At 52.2% G+C, this 14,922-nt stretch overlaps 1 protein-coding gene across 2 annotated transcripts in view; it reads right to left on the minus strand.

Moving 5' to 3' along the window:
- The window catches only part of DLG5 (discs large MAGUK scaffold protein 5), a 121,009-nt gene that overhangs the window by 17,236 nt on the left and 88,851 nt on the right, over window positions 1–14,922 (minus strand). Inside the window, exons 14-27 of one of the 2 annotated variants that reach the window (XM_024561430.3) lie at window positions 13,955–14,047; window positions 11,534–12,547; window positions 10,663–10,786; window positions 10,202–10,346; window positions 8,634–8,746; window positions 7,902–7,991; window positions 7,469–7,619; window positions 5,525–5,687; window positions 5,256–5,389; window positions 4,395–4,541; window positions 3,066–3,246; window positions 2,260–2,408; window positions 1,254–1,424; window positions 202–398 (exon numbers count right to left, since the gene is read on the minus strand). In XM_024561430.3, coding sequence (XP_024417198.2) covers window positions 202–398; window positions 1,254–1,424; window positions 2,260–2,408; window positions 3,066–3,246; window positions 4,395–4,541; window positions 5,256–5,389; window positions 5,525–5,687; window positions 7,469–7,619; window positions 7,902–7,991; window positions 8,634–8,746; window positions 10,202–10,346; window positions 10,663–10,786; window positions 11,534–12,547; window positions 13,955–14,047 — 2,872 coding nt within the window. The remainder of the gene's footprint in view (window positions 1–201; window positions 399–1,253; window positions 1,425–2,259; window positions 2,409–3,065; window positions 3,247–4,394; window positions 4,542–5,255; window positions 5,390–5,524; window positions 5,688–7,468; window positions 7,620–7,901; window positions 7,992–8,633; window positions 8,747–10,201; window positions 10,347–10,662; window positions 10,787–11,533; window positions 12,548–13,954; window positions 14,048–14,922) is intronic. The other variant, XM_045195951.3, reaches the window with a different exon arrangement.

The raw sequence follows: 14,922 nt of genomic DNA on the forward strand, positions 1-14,922 counted from the left end.
GAGCTGCAATGAAAGCCATATCCTACACAGGAAACTGAAGACAGTAGCACCACCATTCCACCCAGACCCCTAACTCTAGACTACTTCTGTGCAAAAGCAAAGTAAACCTTTATCTTATTTAAGTCATTGTTATAAGGATTCTGTGGTCAACAGCAAAGCCAATCCCAAGAGCCCATTGGAAAAACAAGCTCAGTCACTTGCCTTCAAAGAGTGGAATGGAGTCACTGGAAAAGGTGTCCAAGGCGAGGAGGTCTTTCCCATCTTTAGACCCGCTGCGTTTGTGCTTATGTTTTCTTCGAAAGAAGGATCTGCGTGCAGCTGCTGACAGTGTCTTTGAGGCATTGTTGTCATCTTTGACTTCGGACATGCTGAGCCTCCTAGAGAATTCCTGGTCCATCCTGCAGTCACAGGGAATGGCAGTCCTGGGAAGGGACCATCTCCCTCCCAGCCTGCCTATGAGGAGAACGAGAGCTGAGAGTCCAGGCTCCTCCAATACTCCTCTGCAGGTGTCATGGATACTTCACCCACCTATGCCACCAAGGGCCCCTGGCACCACTGCTGTGGGTGATCCAAACGCCAGTGCTGGGGGCAACTCTCAGAACGTGCCTATTCCTATATTCGGAAGGGTGTCAAAAGCAACTAAGCTTAGTGGTATTACAGGTAGTGCTTCCTGCCATAAGAGGAAAGAAGCACTGATACACACTGAACATGGACAAACCTTAGAAGATTATACCAAGTCAAAGAAGCCACCCACAAAAGACCACATGCTATATGAGTGCATTCACATTAAAGTCCAGAACAGGGAAATCTACAGATATGGAAATATTAGTGGATGCCTACGGTTAGAGGAGGAGGCAGGGAAGAGAGAAGGACAAAGGAGGTAGCTAAAGGCTTCTTTCTTTGATGAAGAGGATATTCTAAAATTGACTGGTGAGGGTTGCACATAACTGTGAATACACAAAACCCCACAAATTGTACATTTTGAGTAAACTGCATGGTATGTGAATTACATGTCAATAAATCTATTACAAATTAAAAAAGCTATGTCTCCTAAATTGCCACTGTGCTTCTGTATAGCACTGACTTACGTACAGAATTGACTTAGGCTAGAAGTAGCTTTTTAGATGAGCAATTGTGGCAAGACAGACAGACCAGAAGCCGAGAAAAAGAGCAGGATGAGTCCCCCCATCCTGTGAGATAGTGCCACAGGTGCCACCCCACCCAATGCCAAGCACCACACACAAAACACTTACACGTATTTGCTGGGGATCTGCCCACGCTGGATTTTCTGGGCGTTCTCATCCAGCTGCCACGCCATCCAGGACCCAAATGTGCCCTGGGGTAAGGTGTCATCGACATAGAGGATGTCGTCTTTCTTAAAGCTCAGTTCATGCTCCACCTCTGCCAGCCGATCATACAGGGCCCTGGACCAGGTGACGGAGGGAAGAAGATCAGGAGGCCACGTGCCTTAGCAGCCACGCTCCTGGGTCTGCTCTCCTGCTCTGAGCTCTCCCAGACCATGATCAGGACCTGCCATCTTCCCTCATCCTGGTGACGGTTCCCAAAGAAGGGAGCCCAGACTTTACACAACAGGCCAAAGAAGCTGCCTTTCCTCCCTGAGATAAGGGGCTCCCCGGGGATGAGGGTTCCCTCACACCAATCAGATATACAACTTATTGCCAAGGACCAAGGCCATATCTACTCTTCCCATCAGCCTTCTTCCCAGAGGCAAGGCTGATGGTTCCTACAGATTGGAAACTCCCTAGGATGGAAACATGTCATCCCTCAGCAGGGAGGGGATCCTAGGGACAGGATACCTCATGGTACACAGTTGATCAGTGTTTTTATGCTTTTTGTGGCCTCAGATCTTAGGGAATATGAAGGAAGCTATGAGCACCCCTTGGAAACCACCAGGTGCATGTCCCCCTACACACACTTCATGCAGAAAATCACAGCAATGGGGACATACTGCAGGAGGATCAGCAGAGCTGGGTCAGGGGAAGACTGGGAAAGGAAGATAGCCCACAGGAAAATGGGGCTCTGAGGCCTCAAAATCCCCCAGGACCAAACCCTAAAGAGGGAGCTGTGGCCCTGCAAGCCCTCATGGGTTTTCCTAAGTCACAAGTATCTCACCATGAGCTTGCAGTTTGGGGCCCTAGTAATGACCAAGGGCCTCACACTGAGGCAAGAATGGAAAGTCATTTACGAGAAATAGTCTTCATCAAAAGCCCCTCCCCTGGCCCCCATGGCTACTGGCACCTGATATAGAAGCTGTCGCCAGGCAGGCCCTTGACCTTGGCAAAATCCTCTGGGCGGTACTGCACCTTCAGGCGGACGCCATCCTTGGGCTTCAGCATCTCTACATAGACCTCCTCTACCGTCTTGCTGCGCATATCCAGACTGCCGTACTGCCAAGGGACAGGGAACTGGGGTCAGAGGGAAGAAGCCGGGGGGCAGCTTGGGCACCCAAGAGGGGCAGATTGTGGGATAAGGTGCAGATTCAACACCCCCCTCACTGAGAATCTGCCTGCCTCCCCTTCGCAGGCAGAGCCAAGTCACCTGCTCACTGTCTGCTCTGCACTCCACAGCTGGATGGAAACACGTCATCCCCCACCAAGGAGGGGATCCTAGAGACAGGGACCCATACCTCATGACACACGGTCGACCAGTGTTGTTATTCTTTTTGTGGTCCAGGAGAAGCCCTGCTCTGTCCAGCAAGTAATACTGCACTTCATCTTGCTTATGCTACCTGTGTTTCTCAATGCCTGCAACCCAGCTCCCCCATCCAACAGGAGACCCAGTGAGAGGCAGATGACACTCTCCATCACATCAGAGTCCTTCCGCTGACAACATCAGAGCACCTTCCCTCCAGACGCCAGTGCCTAAGCTGGGGCACTGCCCACCTCCCATGATCTGCCCAGAGGGTCCTGGCAGCATTCAACACTGACAAGGGTTGCCAGGTGAGAGGCTGTGCTCCTCCACCTCCTATGCCACCTGAGAATGCAGGAAGCCTGAAAAGCAGACAGAGATGAGCCTGGCCTGCTGCTCAGCAGCTCAGAACTCACCTCGAGGATGAGGTCCCCTGGCACGAGGCCATCGGGGACCTTGGCAGGACTGTCGTCCTCCACCTCGGCCACAAACACCCCATGCAGGTTCCCACCGCATAAATGCACTCCAAGCTCCAGCTGGGACTTTCTGATGAAGACGACTCGTGGCTCTGAGCTCTTCTTGGCATCTCCCACCATCCTTTTAGGAAAGATAATGGAGTTCCTTAATCATGCATAGAGAGGGAGGAGGGCATGGAAATGTCAAAACAGTGGCCAAGGCCCTAACCATTTCTGCTTGTTCCCATGTCTCATGAGGCCTCAGAATCATGGGGAGCTGAAAGGTGGTCCCTGCATAGGCTCCAGTGCTAGTGATTTAGCTTATAGGCAGGATGCTGAGGTTTGGCAGAGATGAAAACCTGGGCCCCAGGTCACAAAGCTAGTTGGGAACAGAGTGGACATCAAAGCCCCTGCTTTCTAGTCCAGCTGTTAACCACGTGCTTTAGGCTGTGCACCTCTTCCACCTGGATTGTACTTGTTTTCCTAATCTTATTCTGCCTAAGGGAAGTTAGAGCCAGTCCCACTAGCCAGAATACAACTCATATGGCAAGTGTTTACTGAGCAGTTTCTGAGATCCAGGGACTGTGCTGAACCACAAAGAGGGATCCACTGCCATCAAGGAACTCACAATGCAGGAACAAAGACTAAAATACTGGCAACAGATTGACTGAAGAAAAGGGGACAAGGGTAGAGCGTGATGAAAGGGAACTAAGAGGAGATGCCAGCTGGTGATTACAATGTGCTGCAGGTCAGCTCCAATGTGACGGAGTCTGGTGCAAAGGACACAGAGCTGGCCTACTCTGAGTGAGGCCAGGGCTTGGTCAAGGTCCCACCTCAACAGGGAAACAGCTCTGTGCAGGACCACATGCCCTGGCCTGCAGGGCCCTCTCCCCATCTCCTGCTCCAGCTCCCATGTGTGCCCTGCCTCCTCCTGCCCACAAAAAAGCTGACTGCTCCTCTGACTGCTCTCCAACTCCCACCCTTTGTACGCCTAACCCCTGCTCATCCTGAATGTTTTGACTTAGCTGTCACCATTCCCTGCCACACTCCTGGCTGCTCCATCGCAGCCTGTATGGCCCCTCCTAGCAAGTACAAGATAAAAAAGAGAAAGCAAGAAAGGGCAAGAAGGAGGGAAGGAAAAAGCCTACTGTGCATCAGCAACACAGGGAGATACCACTGTCTTGTACCCACACCTCTCAGAGGATGTGCTCCTGCCACGAAAACGACCCGCCTGGCCCACCCATTCACTGAGGCACACAGGTGGAAGGCTCACAACATGCATTTGCTGACCTGGAGCTGGGGACACTCTGCTTGGGTGGGGGGGTGCCAGGGCCCTCGTCCTGCTCCATCAGCGGGTCAATGACAGAGGGATGCTCCGGGGTGGTAGCACCACTGCCCTGGAGAGTGGAGTGGGTGCTGGCTGGGTCCAGGTGGGAGCTGGGGATACAGGACAGGGAGAATAAGGAGCACACAGCCTCCAGCAGTCTGGAGCCACTCACTGCCCTGCAGTGACCAGGGCTAGGCTGTGAACAGGGACCAGGTTACATAACACTGTGCCCTGAGCCCTGAGAAGAGCAGATGCCCTGGGGGCTTGAACTCAGGTCATCCACCCTGGAGAATCTGCCTGTCCTCTCCTCATCTCCAGTCCTCAACTCGGGGACCCACTGCGAAGGTGTCAGCCTAGGGGAGACACAAATTTGCATCCCTTTTCCTTTGTGCATCTCGTTCCACCCCCCAGCTAAGCTGTGCAGTGCTGCATGGCAGGGGCACGTCCCCCTCCTCTCATCTGCCCTGTAACCCACAGCATGCAGACAAATAAGGGCAGTGTCTGCCTTTGGACAGGGGCTCTGTGTGTGAATCCTGCCCCAGGGCCTCAGCTCCTGGTTACTACACCCCCAGCTGTGGGGCCTCCTGCAGCTCAGGGGCATCCAGGCATCTGTTTCCACACCCTATTTCAAAAGGAGACACCTGCCCTCTAATATAACCTTTCCCCAAAACCCAGGGCTAGTCAACGCTCCTCTTAGAGCAATAGAATAGAATGCCCAGAACTTGCAGCTGGTACCCTGGGTCTCCCCATGGTGAACCATGGACCTGCCACATTCATCTCACCTCCCCCAGCCCAGGCAGTCCTTCAGAGGCACATGCCCTCACCTGGACCGGGAGTGGCTGCTGAGCTGGTGCATGTGGGGGTTGTACTGGGCCAGGATGGTGATGGTGTCACACTGCTGCCCAATGATGAGCCGGGCCTGCTGCTCTGTGGCACTCCGCAGGTTTATGCCATTGAACTAGGAAACACCCAGAGTGGGCTCAGTGATAATGGCAGGGCTAGGAACGCGGGGAACACAGCTCTTCCATGGAAGGGAGGCAAGGAGGAGAGGAGGGAGGGAAGAAAGTAGTGCAGAAGGGCAGCTCCCACTTACCTCAAGTAACTGATCCCCATACTCAAGGCCAGCCTGGTGTGCGATGCTGCCCCCAGTCACCTTGGAGACATAGACACCGCCCTTCTCTCCACTCACGATGGAGATGCCCAGTGGCTCTGAGCCCTTCTGCAGCTTGACATGGCGTGGCTCCTCCACATAGGGCCTTGGAAAAGAGACAACAGTTTGGGGGACTCAGACCCAAGAGAAATGTTTGGGCAAGACTGGAGGCAAGGCATGCATAGCTATGCAGAAAGGGCCAGGGAGCACCAGATGCTCCTATGATGACACAGCGGATGGGAACGTGATGACCTCACCTCTGTATGACAGTGATACACATTCCCGCAACCTCATGCTACACAAACACAACCCAAATGGACACAAAGCTCCCAGCCCCAAAGACACAAAGAATGGTCCAACTGAACTGGAAGGACTAATATATGCAGGGGGAAAGCACAAAGATTTTCATAACATGAGAACAGTTGCTTCACAATGTGCAATTTACAAACCCCCAGTGGGGTGTAAAGATGGCCTCAGGTGAAAAGAATGGCTTCTGGGATGACATTCACCCAAGAAGAGACAATATAAAAGTATCAGTTTTATATTTGCCTATACACTGGGTAATGTAAAATGATCATGGAAATTAAGCTAATGCAAACCCAAGCCACTAAAAAGGGAGCAGGGAGGCTCAGAGTAAGGCAGCGACCATGCACTTGCTGGCCTGGGGGAAGCTGACCATGTGCCAGGGGCACAAGGAGGCTCAAGTGGGGGCCTCAAGTCAGGCCAACCTCAGACTCCTCAGGGAGAAGGCCCTGGGCCTGGCAGCCACGGGCAGTCTCAGGAGGGATCTGTGGTGGTGAAGACATCTGGAAGGTGCGAAAGGTTAGAAACAGAGGGCTGCTCGGAGAAGGAAGACAACCACAAACTCCTGGAACGTAACAGACAGAAAGACAGCCAATTGCACTTTTTGCTACCCGGAGCTCTTCCTTTCAAGGCAAAATCACGGCCAAAGGCCTAGGGAGAGCCAGTAGGACAGCCATCTCCTTGGGCTGCCTTCCAGAGCACATGGGTGGGGAGGATCCATGTGGATCCACGCGGTAAAGGGTAGCAGGGCAGGAGGAGGGCAGGGCCCTGAACCATCCACCCCTGCCACCCAGAGGCACAGTAATTTCTCAAGCTCTGTAAGCCTCACAGTGCGTCCCCGCTGCTCAGCGCCCAGTCCTCTTAGATGCTGAGGTCAAAATCCTCCTTGACTTGTCACTTCTCCTCTCCCATGCTCCAAAGCATTCTCCCCTTCCCAAACTCACCTGCTGTGCAATACCTTCCTTACCCTCCAGCTCAGACGTATCACCAGTCCCCGGCCTGTACCCTCCATTACTTCAGGACTCAACACATATTAGAGTGCCAGGCAGTTTAAACGTTCTAAGAACCCTTAGTGAGCAACCACTCCAACACCATCCTCACGCCCCAGCCAAGGACAATGGTATTAAGGCCCAGAGCTGGGAGCAGGTCGCCTGCCCGGGCCAGCCTGCCAATGCAGCAGAGCCTGGTTTCTGGTCTGTGGGTCCTCATTCCTCACTGAATACCCTTTCCTCTGTTCCTCCTCCAAACAACATACCTATCTCAAAAAAGAACAGGTAACTGAATCATAATAGCCATACAACAGATGCCATGAAGCTGTTACGAATGATACCGAGATTTACTGACACATAATGATAACCAGGACACGCTGTGGCTGGGAAGACAAGGCATGTTGCTGGAGCAACACATCAGTGAATCCTAGGTGACCCAAACAAGGGTGGCCTTGCCCTAGGATCAACTCAATTGGAACTCTCCAACTCACACTGCTTCTTCCAACAAGCACCTCCCCTTGACTGAGCCCTAGCCCACCTGTGGGGATGCTCTGTCCATCACTGTGTCTGGCACAGATGCCCAGGTCATGCTCACCTGTCCTTTCTCCGCTCCCCGAGGGCCACGGGGTTGACTGCAATTCTAGGCAATGTGGAGGCTGAGGTCTGGGACTGGCTACAAGAGGACAGGGTGTCGATGTTGAGGGGTGACTGCGGAGGTGTGCTGCATTCAGAATGCGACAATGAACCTGCCAAAAAAGGTGTGGGGTAACGCGGGCCTCGATCTTGCATTTCATTCTCCAGCAGCGAAGATCCAGGGGGAGACATGATCCAGACATGTGGCCCCATGCCACGGCCACATCACACGCCCTTGAATTCAGATGCTTGGCTACACATGACCTTTCTATCCCCCACACCACTGGTGTTTACAGACTGGCTGAAATGATGAGGCAGCTATAAGCAATGCCCAGACACTCCACCATGAGGACAGCGTGAAGCAGCAGACAAGGGAGGGAGTGCTGAGTTCTCACCTCTGTCAGAGCCCACGACAGACCGGGGATATCTTGGTGTTGATGGGATTTTAATGCGTTCTGCCTTGAACTGCAAGTTGCTTGAAGACCCTATGGTTCCATAAGGGGAGAAAACTTTAGGTCTGTGAGTAAACACCCCCCCTCACCCCTTCTAGTGGTCAGGAGAGACAGTCAGTCATGACAAAATGCAAAGCACGGCCCTGCCCTTTAGGGGACGTAAATGTGGAATGGGCAAGAAAAGCAGACACTTAATGCCCAGTATCTGAATAAACTGCAGGAACAGCCTACTCCAGAACAGAATCACACCAATCTCATTTTTTGCCTTGGAACAGGGAAGGTGACCCAAGTGAAAGAGGTGGCTGCTCACCTTCTCTCACAAGGGTGAAGCACCTCCACCACAGTCTCATTGTGGGGTAAGTGCCAAACTCTGCTCTGGGCTGCATTTCCCTTAAGTGAATAGCAATACAGAATCCCTCAGAATGCCCAACAAGTTCAGTGACAGGGAGCAGGGCTCCTGGGCCAAAGGGTCACCAGGAACAACACACCACTGCTAAGGAAAGCATGGAGACACAAGAGAAGGCCAAAGGAAATGTGCATTGTAAAGCTGATCTCAGCTCCAGAAGGGGAGGAGCCACGTGGGCAGGACACCAGGAGGCCAGCCAAGATGATGCAGGTGGAGATGAAAAAGGCTGGTGACCTACTATGGTGAGAAGGGTCTAGCAATGCAGTTACCAAGGCGGGCGCTGGAGGGCAGTGAGTTGGACCCATGGGAGGCTCTCATCTCTGAGTAGTCGCTGCAGGCCCTGTGGCTCAGGTCCAGGCTCAGGCGTCCCTGGTGCTGAACACTGCAAGAGAACCAGACAGGTAAGGGGCCAGGACCAGACACAGCCCATGGGGAGAAACACAAGTGACAGGCTTGGGCTAGGCCTCCCTCCCTGGGCTGGCAGAAGGGAGGCCCAGAAGCCAATGGCTGTCAGCTGAGGACAGCACCCTGACTACAGCCATGCCCAGAGGAGGCATCCACGAGGCACCCTGCACATGGTAGAAAAGGCCACACAAGTGAAGTGGGATCAGCACAGCCACTTCAGCCTCAGCCCCAGCCTCAGGGGGCATGGTCGGGCTCACTGTAGGAAGGGCTTCTACAGGGAAAACAGAGGCTCTGAATCCTGGGTGGGCCCTCAGAGGGGAAGCCTCTCCTCCAGGGTGAGCAGAGAGAGGATGGATAGGCAGAGGGCCTTGGAGAGCTTCAATCAGGAGAACAAACCAAGGAAACCAGAGGGCAGAGAGCCCAGGCAACACCCACACCAGCGGGCCTGCAGTCAGGCCCAATGATGTCCTTTTCTAATTGCACAATGAGACTACAGCTCTTCCTGCCTAAAACCCTGGCGGTCTCCACTGTGCTTAGAATAAAACCCAAACTCCGTACCGTGGATGCAGCCTCTGTAGGATTTGTGTCCTATGACCTGGGCTCACCTCCTGACTTACCATGCCTGTGTCAAGCTCCCCCACTCTGTCCCAAGAGCCCACCACACTGTTGTCAGATGCCTGGGCCGCAGCACCAACAGCCCTCCTTCCTGGGGGCTCTGCCCCAGGTCTTGTGCAGCTGGCCTCTTCTCAGCCTTGTGGTCACAGCAGCCTCACCCTGACCAGGGGGCCCTCCCCACCCTCTTCGAAGTCAGCCTAGCTTGTCACCTTGTTTTATGGATTTCAGAGCTACTCAGAACCATCTGGCATCCCTCTGTTCACCTTTCCCTATCTGTCTCCCACACATGAACACAAACGTCATATGAGAAGACACTTATCCATTTAGTTCTTCACAGCATCGCCTTGGAACTAGAACAGTCCATGTCACTTAGTAGGTGCTAAATAAACACTTGTCAAACACTTGAATGAACAAATGAATGACAGTGAGCTTGAGTCAGTCCACTCACTTTTTAAGGATCAGTTTCCTCACCTACATAAAACAGAGACAATCATAGCCCTTAGAGCCTAGGGTTGTTGTAGCAATTAAATGGGGTATTTATAAAGGTCTCAGCACAGTGCCTGGCACATAAGCAATAAAGCATTGGCTACCATCACTATCATCTTTCTTCAAACACATTTTCAAGCTCCATGTTGGTGAACCAAGAGAGCATGCTTAAAGCCCACTTTGCCTGAGATCCCTAAGCTGCTCAAACCAGCCCCTTCCCAGCTAGGCAAGGAAGCTTCTCTGTCCACGGGCCTCTTTATGCACGAGGGGCTTTATGTCCAGGTAGGCTTGGATGGCTGTGGTGCAGGAGGTGTTGGGTGACTTCACATACCTGGGATGTAAAACTTGGGGGCCGATCTCTCTGGGGACGGGTGGAGAGCTGCAAGGGCCAACCCTGTGGCTACGCACGGTGTAGATGGGGTTCCTCAGGATGGAGCTCACAGTGGTGTTCGGAGTCATGCTCCGGGGAACAGTGCCTAGAAATGGGCTGGGTGAGAAGACTCGTCCCAAAGCACCCAGCCAGCCCCAGACCTGTGCAAGCCTCTGGCCTCTCTCCATCTATAAAATGGGAGAACTTTCTTTGATGCTTCCTATTTCCCAGGCTGCTATGGGGAGAAAGCACTCTGAAAAGCTAAGAAATGTCACTGGCACAAGATTAAACATCACCCTAGACAAGGCAGCAATTGCTAGCTCTTTGGACCTCTGGCTGCTCCTTGAAATGACTGCCTCCATTGGGTGGCCCTGTGGGCCCACAAAGACCCTCCTCCTCCCGACCCTGCCCAGCCGACTTACCCACAGATGCTTTGCTGGGGTAGAGTGGGGGATTGCTGTGTCGGCTGGAGTGCCCTGGTGAGTAAGGGGACCAGTCCTGGAGCTCTGGAGAGAGTTCTCCACTGGCTGAGACGCACTTCTGCTCCTGCAGAACCAAAGGCAAGAGGGAGTGGCTGGAAACAGGTGGACGCATAGGTGTTTGCAAGCAACTCTGCAATTCTGTCCCTTACACGCTAGCTCCTCCCATTTGGGCACGAAGGGACAGTCTGGAGATGTCACTGCTCATTCAAATTGCCTTTCACACCTGGAAGAACCTCCCTCAAAAATACTGCAAAGAATCTGTTCTTTCCAATTAAGAGAAGTTATGTATGTGTGTGTGGAAGGTGGACTGTGTATGCATCGGGGCTGTATGAAGCTCTCTGTCTGCAGAGTATAGCATGGACTTCTTCTCCCCTCACAGCACTCTCCCTTCTGGAAATGACTACAGTACCCACAACAATGAGCCAGACTGTCTGCTGCTGGCTAACAGTTTCACGAGTGCTATCTTCTCTCCCTAAACCCTTCAAGGTAGGCCCACGTCACCTGGTTTCGTTGTACAATTTCAAAAGCTTCTTGTTGAATAAGCAAATTAAATGCTACATCCAAGAACGTGTTTCTCTCTTGGTATCATATCCTCGGTAATGTGCACATCCTACGCTACTCTCCAGTCTCCTAGGGAGGGCTGCTTCCCACTGGCAGGCACCAGCTACCCCACCCCTCCCCTGGGTAGATGCTCAGGACAAAGGAACCAGGGCCAAGCACAAGCCTGGCGACACATGTGTAGGCCACGTGGGGTGTTCTCACAGCCAGCTACCCTTTTCCACCCCAACCCCCAGCCCAGCATTGGTTCTACCTCCAGGAACTGAGCAGGAATCACCACTGGTGCAAGCTTTGGCCGGAAGCTGGGAGCAGACTTTGGCCGGCGACGCTTGTGTCCCAGCTCATCCGTCTTCTGGGAGGTAAGGTCCTCATCACAGGACTTCTTGGCAGGCAGGTAGGAGGAGTCCCCATCCGCCTCAGGGTAGTAGCTGGAAGCAATGCGGACCCTGGCCTTTCGAGGGGGTGAGGAGTGCATGGGTTCCCCAGGGTCCACTTCGGGGGGCAGGGCACTCGGGGGGCTGGTGGATGGGGAGCTGCCCACCAGGGTGGCCTCAGACTCAGAGCTGGTTTCTAGCCTGTGCTGGAACTTAATGGAGTCACTCCTCCTAGGAGGTTTTGGGGGCGTCAGAGGCCCCACCCTCTTTGAGGGCTGGGGGGAATGAGCAGGCCCAGGGCCCGGGAGCAGGTAGTCTATTTTGGGGGGTGTCTGGGGACGTTTGAAAGTGTTAGGGTCAAAGATAGACTTTCTTTGCTTTGGCTTCTTGTAAACAGAGAGCTTCTCAGGCCCAGCTGTGGAGCTGAGCACAGCCTTGGGCCAGGTCCCGCCGCTGTTGGAGCTCTCAGGCTCGGCCTTATCCAGGGGAGCCTCTGTCGCCCCACAGGAACCAGCCTCAGTCTCGAAGGGCAGCAGGGGGCGCCGGCTACGCATGTCCACCAGCCCATAGCCACGCTCCCCAGAGGCATCTGAGCGAAAGGAGCTCAGGCTACGCTCAGAGGCACTGGGACACGTCTCGGGGGAGACTGGGAAGGGTCCCCCAGGGAATGGCTTGTGCAGGAAGGAGCTGCTACCTCCTGGGGGCTCCTTCCTGTCCTCCAGCCTGTCTGTGTAGAAGATGTCCGTCTGCGTGGAGTTATTGTGCTGCATCAAGTTCCGTTTATTCTGAGCCTGGACCTCTGGGCCATGGGCTCGGAAACTCAACATCTTATCAGAGTCCTTGATGTTTTCAAAGATGTTCTGGCCACTCCATGAGGAGCTCTGAGGGAATACCTAAGTAGGAATTGCAGAGGAGTGAGAAAGAGAGGAAAAGACCACAGAACCTGGCACTGCCCCTGAAAATACCCCTGCAGGTAGAGCAATGGTCAAGGAATGGGCCACACCCCCCCAAAAAAGGCAGACATACACATGAACACACACAGACACGCACACATACCTCTCCCTGGCAGGGGAGGCTTGCTCATGGCCCTGGTCACTGTGAACCCACAGGACAGCCATAAAGTGCTCTTGACTGAGCACTTTCTGATATCACCTGTGTAATGTCCTGCACGCTTTTTAAAATTATTAAATAAAAAAAGATTTATTAAAAATGCATATCTTGTAGTACATTCACACAACGGATTATTCAGCAGTAAAAAAAATCAGCTATCAAATCATGAAAAGACATATAGGAAACTTACATGCATATTATTCAGTGAAAGAAGGCGATCTGAAAAGGCTACATATTGTATTATTCTGACTATAATACATTCTAGGAAAGACAAAACTATGGAACAGTAAAAAGATCAATGGTTTCCAGGGATGGGGCGAGAGAAAGAAGAATGGACAGGTGAAGCACAGAGGATTTTTGCTGCACCGAAACCATGCTGAGTGGTGCTGTACTGGCAGATTCGTGTTGCTGCACACACTTCCAAACCCACACCATGCACACCAGGGACAGTAAATCCTCGTGTAAATTATGCACTTCAGTTAACACGAACGTATTAACACTGGGACAGACGAACCCCACTAATCCAAGACATTAATAATGTGGGAAGCAGAGGGGGAATACGAGAATTCTCTGTATTAGTTCAACTTTTCTGTAAATCTAAAATTGCTCCCAAAAAAGTCTATTATTTTTAAAATAATTAATTTTTTAAAATTTCACTTAGGAAAGTGAATGGACTTATTTTTCCCAACTATTATTAATCTTTTCAATTCTGTAGGAGACTAATAGAAGAGTACAATAGACATAAACCCACCATTCAGAATCAACAGTATTTTTAAAAATTGTCTGTATCTGTCAATACTGCAGAACGTTTGAAGGTAAGTTACAAATATGACACTTCAGCCCTAAAAATTTTATCATGTACTTCCCCAAAATAAGGCCATTCTCCTCAGTAACCCCAATACTGTCGTTATACTGAGAAAATTTAAGTTCCCTAAGATCAACTAATTATTCAATCCAGATTCGAAAGCACCCCATTCTCTCCAAAATGTCCTCCAAAGCCGGGGGGGGGTGGGTGGCATTGGTTTTGTTTTTAAACAAGATGCTTAGGGTTCATGCACACCCTGCACTTTATAAACCAATACCCCCTTTTCAAGGATCCCAGGGACACAGAGAAGATCAGGCATATGGAGCTGAGGCTTTGTCCAGTGCACACACCGCAAGAGCAAGGATGGGATGGGCGGGGCCCTTACCTTCAGGAGGGAGAGGGTCAGGGAGTCCTGGCAGCTACGCAGCAGAGATTCACACTCGGTCAGAGATTTGTTGTCCAGTGCAATGCCATTGATCTAGGGCCAGACAGAGAGCCTGTCAGGCCTGCTGCCAGGACAGGGCTCTGCACCCTGCCAGCCCATGTTGGACAGTGGGCCTAGTTCTGTGAGGTGTCCAAGTCTGAGGCTGGCAAAGGAAAGAAAGGCCCTCCCCAGTAAGGCCTTTCTGAAGCAAATGAAGCACACAGCCTTAAAATTACTCTACAGGAAGGCACCTATCTGACTGGGCCCAGGACATTAAGGGTCCTGGGGGAAGAGCCCAGCACTGGGGCTTCCTGCTGTGTGATGTTGGACCTTGATTCCAAACTCCTTCCTGCACATGTGCCCCCCCAGGGGCAGGAGGAGACGGAAAAATAACATCGTGGGGTGAAAGGCCTTTGCAGACTAGAAAATGCCACGTGAGATGAAGTGTCGCCACTGTTCACTAAGACACACCACGCCGCTTATGGTTAAATTTCTGGCCACATCCCTCTCAGATGTGTTCCAATCTTTGGAAAAGCGCATGTGCAACAGGTGACCAGTTAGCCCAGGCTGCGTCCACACCCCGGAGCACTACGCCCCGCAGTGAGAAGGAACACGGTACCCACACACCCAACCATGTTTCCTTCTCACAGCACCGCGCTGAGCAGAAAAGCCAATCAAAAGGTCACACACGGTATGGCTCTACTTATTATATACTGTTCACGAGATGATGAAGTTAGTTACAGAAATGGAGAACCAATTAGTTGCCAGGGTTTCTGAATGGGGGGAGCAGAGTGTGGGTGTTAGTATAAGGGGGTAACAGAGGGAGATCGTGGTAGTAGGACAGTTCTGTATCTTTTTTGTCATTTACCTAAACATGAACAAATGACATAGAACTAAATACACACACAGTACCAATGTCAACGGTCTGG

This window comes from Desmodus rotundus, chromosome 4, assembly GCF_022682495.2.
Source record: "Desmodus rotundus isolate HL8 chromosome 4, HLdesRot8A.1, whole genome shotgun sequence".
NCBI classification, from domain to species: Eukaryota; Metazoa; Chordata; class Mammalia; order Chiroptera; family Phyllostomidae; genus Desmodus; species Desmodus rotundus.